The sequence below is a fragment of the Etheostoma cragini genome, unplaced genomic scaffold (genome assembly GCF_013103735.1).
Source record: "Etheostoma cragini isolate CJK2018 unplaced genomic scaffold, CSU_Ecrag_1.0 ScbMSFa_720, whole genome shotgun sequence".
Lineage (NCBI taxonomy): Eukaryota > Metazoa > Chordata > Actinopteri > Perciformes > Percidae > Etheostoma > Etheostoma cragini.
In genome coordinates, this window is record NW_023269340.1 from 37448 (window position 1) to 43699 (window position 6252).

The 6252-nt window shown below is 39.6% G+C and overlaps 1 protein-coding gene across 1 annotated transcript in view; it reads left to right on the top strand.

Annotated features, from left to right (window-relative positions):
* The window catches only part of LOC117941426 (transcription elongation regulator 1-like protein), a 35034-nt gene extending 29065 nt beyond the window's left edge, over window positions 1–5969 (top strand). Inside the window, exons 13-15 of the mRNA XM_034866450.1 lie at window positions 4439–4528; window positions 4631–4749; window positions 5053–5969. Of these exons, the coding sequence (XP_034722341.1) occupies window positions 4439–4528; window positions 4631–4749; window positions 5053–5209 (366 nt within the window). The 3' untranslated portion in view covers window positions 5210–5969. The remainder of the gene's footprint in view (window positions 1–4438; window positions 4529–4630; window positions 4750–5052) is intronic.
* The last annotated feature ends 283 nt before the right edge of the window (window positions 5970–6252 follow it).

The following is a 6252-nucleotide window of genomic DNA, read 5'->3' on the forward strand; positions in this document are numbered from 1 at the left end:
CCCCCCCCCCCCCCCCACAATGCTGACATACGTTTGTTTGGTCACCAACCGACGCTCCAGGACTCCAGGACTTCAAGGCTCCAGAGCAGTCAAGCTGTTGTTGGAATGCAGTTTGGAAATCATGATCCAATAATAAATTATTATTAATCATAGCGTCAATGAGACGGACGCACACCGAAGGCCTGAGAAGTTATCCTCACACAGTAGTATATAGCACAGTACTTAGCTGGCTGTTGATTCCAGTTTCTAACTCTGTTCATGTCAGCAGTTCCAAGATGGCCGCCACCAGTCTGGGTCCTTGTTTGTGTGCTTGAGCTGAGCTACTCTTTTTATGTGTTTTTGTGTCCTTGCCTTCTGCAAAACCTAACCAAGGAAAGTAATCTCTTCGCTGAAACTCGTGCTTACTGATATGAGTATCTTCATATAGTATCTTGTTATACTTAAATCTATCCTAAAAGGAGAAGGATTACTGTAACTGGCCTTCTGAAAGAACTGGAGGAGTTTGAAATCTACTTTTTCTTCTGGATGATCTGCTTTCATCTGACTACTGCTAAATGGCTTGTTTGGTGACCCAAACTGATCGTTTTGGAGCCATTTCATCAGGTCTGGGCCTGGTTTATCCCCCCACACCTGGGTGGTAGTTTTGAAACAACAGCTTGGATTAGCTCGGTCACGCTCATCCTGCAAAACAGCAATGTGGACTTGCTGTGAGGATCCCCGATGCTGCCTGCTGGTTAACACATTGCACATGTGAAGCGTCTCAGGATTGATTAAATCACAACAAGTTTCACACATTATGGAAAAGCCTGCGTGTTGGTCAGCTCATTTGGACCAGTGAACCATCTCAGGATTGTTTTAAAAGAAGATTCTCTAAACTCTACAGTGAGCCCTTGGAACCTTTTGTTTGCTCAGCCTATGCTTTATGAAAGCCCAATGCATTTTTTACTATTTTTACTACTCACAGCATTTAATAATGGATTAAAGTCAAGGCCATCCCATTTATTGTCGATCATAAGTGGGTGAGTACACTGCAAATGTCTCATTCTCCCACTAAGGATGCATGCAGCTACCACCAGCTTATCCATCCTGCACAGCAACAAACACAAATGAGCCCCTCGCTACAGCTGCTAATGGTGAATGCCTTAAATAACCACTCTACTGTGCAACATGGACTCTCATCACACTCGTCAGCCAGTGACTGTGAATAAAAATGCACAGGAAATACCAAAGCTATTGTCTTATTACTTTTGCTGTTATCTGGGAACATAAAGCCATATCCTGGGCCTGATACACTACAAAATATATATTGACCATGTGACTTCAATGGAATTCTGCATTTTAACGTTCCAAAAATGGACAACCTAAGACTGTGGGTCGTTGCAACGGATATGGACATCATGGTCTTATCAGAAACCTGGTTAAAATCCACAATAACAGACAATGTGATTGCTATTGATGGCTATACTATTTTCAGAGCAGATTGTTCAGGTAAAGGGGGTGGAGTTGTTATATATGTCAATATATATATATATATATATATATATATATATATATATATATATATATATATATATATATATATGTGTGTTAACAAATCAAAAATGTTAAGCTCAGTGACATTGTCAGTAAGTAAAGCCAAACAATTTGATCTACTGGCACTGTAAGTACATTTATACAAGTACACACACCTCACTGTTGTTGGCCGTTACAGGCCACCCTCCGCTACAAAATAAACAATTTCTTCTCTCTATGATGAACTACTTAACCTTAAGGACTCCGAAGTAATTCTAATGGGTGACCTTAACTGGGATTGGCTTTCCCCTGCCTTTGAGAATATTACAGGTCCATCTGACGCTTTAAATTTCACACAACTTATTGACACCCCAACAGGTATCAACCCGAGAGATCATAGCAAATCAACACTGTTGGACGTCATTCTTACAAATATGCCACATAAAAAAATACATTGTCTGCTGTTTTTTGCAATGGTGTCAGTGATCACTGTGCAATTGCTTGTATAAGAGACACTAAACTACCTAAACATAAACCTTGTCATGTTTTTAAAAGGTTTTTTAAATGTTTTAATGAACAGACTTTTATTCATGATCTGTACAACTGTAATTTGGAAAATGTCTGTCTGATACCTGATGTGGAACATTCCTAGGAACATTTTTTTTACATTGCTTTTTAAGCAAACTGTAATAAGCATGCTCCTGTAAAGAAATTTAGGATTGGTGGGAGGAATAACCCATGGTTTACCGAAGAGTTAAGTTATATGATCAGAGAAAGAGATGTTGCATGGGGAAAAGCTCAAGCCACAAATTTTACTGCTGACTGGACTGCTTTCAGAACTTTAAAAAATAAATGCACAAGCATGACCAGAAAAGCAAAATCAGATTACTATCTAAAAGATGTGTCTGAAAACCTCAATAACCCATATAAATTCTGGAAGCAAATTAAGTCTCTGTCTGATTCCAATTCTTCTTCCTAAGGTCTCCCACAACATAATTTTTTTTAAATTTAGTTGAAATTAAAAACAACATTGACGTAATTGGACACTTTAACAATCACTTTGCATCAGCTGGCTGTATTTTCAGTGAGTCCAAATCAAGTTATCATTGCTCCAACTCCAGCTCTGAAACATCACCGGAAACCTTTGTTTTTACACCCATTTTTAAAAAGGATGTCTGTATTGCTCTTAAAGCTATTGACCCAAATAAATCATCAGTACCAGACAACCTAGAACCTTTCTTTTCAAAAGTTGCAGCTGAATTTATAGCTAAGCCTATAGCATACATTTTTAATGTTTAATGTAGTCTGCAGACAAAGTCAATTCCTAAAGTATGGAGGGTGGCGACCCTCCAGATCTTCACAGTTATAGGCCAATTTCCAAACTCTCTATTCTTGCAAAAATTTTGGAAGCTCAAGTAAACTGTCAATTAAAAGAATACTTGGCATAGCAAAACATTATACCTGCTGTACAGTCAGGTTTTAGAGCTGGACACAGCACTGTTACAGCAACTTTGTTACTATTAAATGACAATATAAATGCCTTGGACCAGAAGCAACACTGCGCTGCCTAATTTGTGGATCTGTCCATAGCATTTGACTCTGTTGACCATGAGCTATTACTAGAAACATTGGTATAGGAAACACAGCTATTAATTGGTTCAAAAACTATCTTACAGAACGAACGCAATGTGTTTCCATAGATGATCTTGAATCAGACTTTTTAGAAATTTCTATGGGTGTTCCTCGAGGTTCGATTTTTGCCCCTATTTTATTTTCTACATTCATAAATAATATTGGAAAGGACGTGCAAACTGCTAAACTGCACCTTTATGCAGAGGATAATGTGATATATTCCGCTGCCTCTTCACTGAACCAAGCCTTGAATGACCTTCAGTTAGCCTTTCAACAGCTTCAAGAGTCACTAAATGGCCTTGAGTTAGTGCTAAATACTAAGAAGACCAAATTTATGAAGTTTTCAAGGGCTCGGTCCCAGTCCCCAGATAATATAACTATAAAAACATTAAGTGGGGACTTAATTGAAGATGTTTCATCATATAAGTATTTAGGTTTTTGGCTGGACAACAAACCTTCTTTCAAAGTTCATGTTGAAAAGCTTGTAAAAAAGCTGATACTAAGGCTGGGGTTTTATTTTCGAAATAAAACTTCTTTTAACATGTCAGCCAGAAAAACACTTCTTTGCTTCTTTGCTTCTTTTGTAAGTGTTTTGGACTATGGTGATGATGTCTACATGCATGCTGCCTCTAGCACTCTCCACCTGTTAGATTCTGTGTTTCCTATGGAGCTCTGTGCTTCTTAACTAAAGCTCTTATTCCCGTACTTATCATTGTACGCTCTTTAAACTGGTAGGCTGGCCGTCACTGAGGCTACGTAGACAGCTTCAATGGATATTTTTCTATACAAGGCAATTTTGGGTAAACTGCCGGCATATTTATGTAATCTCCTCAAGCTGAATTCTAGCTGATTTCAAAAACCGTTCCACCAGGTGCTCTTATCAGGTTCCGAGGGTTTTTACTGATCTGGGGAAGAAAGCCTTCTCTTACTTCACTCCATGGTCTTGGAATAACTTGCAAAACTTGGTCCATCTAAATGATCTAGTCCATTCAAATGAATTTAAGTCCATGTTAAAATGTCATGTGATTCAAAAATGTAATTGCCACATGGGACCTGTCCGTTCCTCCATGTGTGATTTTGTTATGCGGTTTTTTCTGTTTAAATTGTAACGGGTGTGCCGTCTTGGCCAGGTCTCCCTCAAAAAAGAGATTTCAATCTCAAGGGACTTCCTGGTTAAATAAAGATTAAATAAAAAATAAAAAATAATACTTTATAGTACAATAAAGAATTAAAGACTGAAAGCTGTGAAAGTTTAGATATGTAAATAATTTGACACTGATATGTTTGTCCGGAGGTGTCGGCGTTCTCCACCTGGGAGAAGGAGCTCCATAAGATGGTGTTTGACCCTCGCTACTTGCTGCTGACCTCGGACCAGCGGAAACAGGTCGGTCTCATCTGCATCTGTGATGTCACTGTGGCGTCACTGTTACCTGTGTGATGTCACAGTGACATCACTGTTTCCTGAGTGATGTCACTGTGTCTGCAGGTGTATGAACAGTTTGTGAAAAGCCGGGTGAAGGACGAGTACAAGGAGAAGAGGAGGAAACTGCAGAAAGCTCGAGAAGAGTTCAAACGTCTGCTGGAGGAAGCAAGGATCACCAGCAGGTAGTACTCCTAGTACTCGTAGTACTCTAGTAATCTACAGTTCAGACGCTGCTGGAGGAAGCTAAGATCACTGGCAGGTAGAACTCTAGTACTCCTAGTACTCCTCGTACTCCATAGTTCAGACATCTGCTGGAGGAAGCCAAGTTAACCAGCAGGTAGTACTCTAGTACTCATAGTACTCATGGTACTCCCTTATTTACCACTTAGTCTACCTGTAGGTAGTACTCTAGTACTCCTAGTACTTCTAGTACTCTAGTACTCATAGTAACTAATCGTTGCATTTCTCTGGACTTTTCTCTGCAGGTCGACCTTTAAGGAGTTCTCTGCTCGATACCGTGGTGACCAGCGATTCCTAGCCCTTAACAGGAAGAAGGAACAGGAAGTTCTCTTTCACCATCACGTCACTTCCTTAAAGAAACGGGACAAGGAGAACAGAGCCCGGCTAAGGAAGATGAGATGAGACCGGGACTCTACCATGACCGTGAGGGACCTTCTGTCCCCAAACGGCGTTCAGACGCTCCTTGGTCTTAAAGAGAAACTGGACACAGACTACGGGACCAAGACCAGAGGATCTGTCTGGTTCTGTTTGTGGTCATAGAAATAAACCCATACCTGCAGCTTCAGACTGGGTTCTGGGTCTGGACTGATGTGATTTGGACTGATGTGATCTGGACTGATGTGATCTGGACTTAAGTGATCTGGACTGATCTGAGCCAAGTTGAACTGATCAAACTTGATTTTAAAAACTAAAGAGACTAATCTGAAGATATCTGAATTGTTGATAACAACATGTATTAATTAAACCAACTGTTACACATTAATTACAGACTGGTAAAGTAAATTAAAGACAATTAAACATTAATAACAACTTCTGAAGCCATCCTAGTGTTCATCAGCCAGTTAACGAGTTAATGCAGCGAAGGAACCAATCAGTGAATGATGCTAACAGTAGAAATGAATTGATTGGTCCAGCCAGCCACCCGCACACACACACCCCTCCTCTGTACCAAGCTGATCCTTCCTGTTGACTGTGTGTGTGTCTGTTTGATATCAGGATGTTGTTGACGTGACGTAAGCCCCGTCCCCCTCACCTGTCTGCATTACCGTAAACTGTGATCAAACAGATTTGGTGTCCAGATGTTTTGATTGGAGGTCTTTTTGTGTCCTTACTTTTCATTGGAAGTGTCTGTGTGTTCTAATGTTTTATTGGCTGTTTTATTAAACTGTTCCTCAGACACACCTGTGGTCTTGTTTTTGTTCCAGATTCCAGATTTCTTACCATCATCCCACAGTACCTGTCGTACAAAACTACGTTTACGGCTGAGAGAATACAGCACAGAATTTGTTAAAAATACCGTGGAGAAGTCGAATTATTAGTAATATGAAAAAAATAATAATAATACAAAGAGTGTGCAGAGCATGTAGAGTAATACATATGAATATATAATGTCTAAGAAACTTAAAAATGTAAATATCTAGATACTAGATACATAAAGTTTGAAG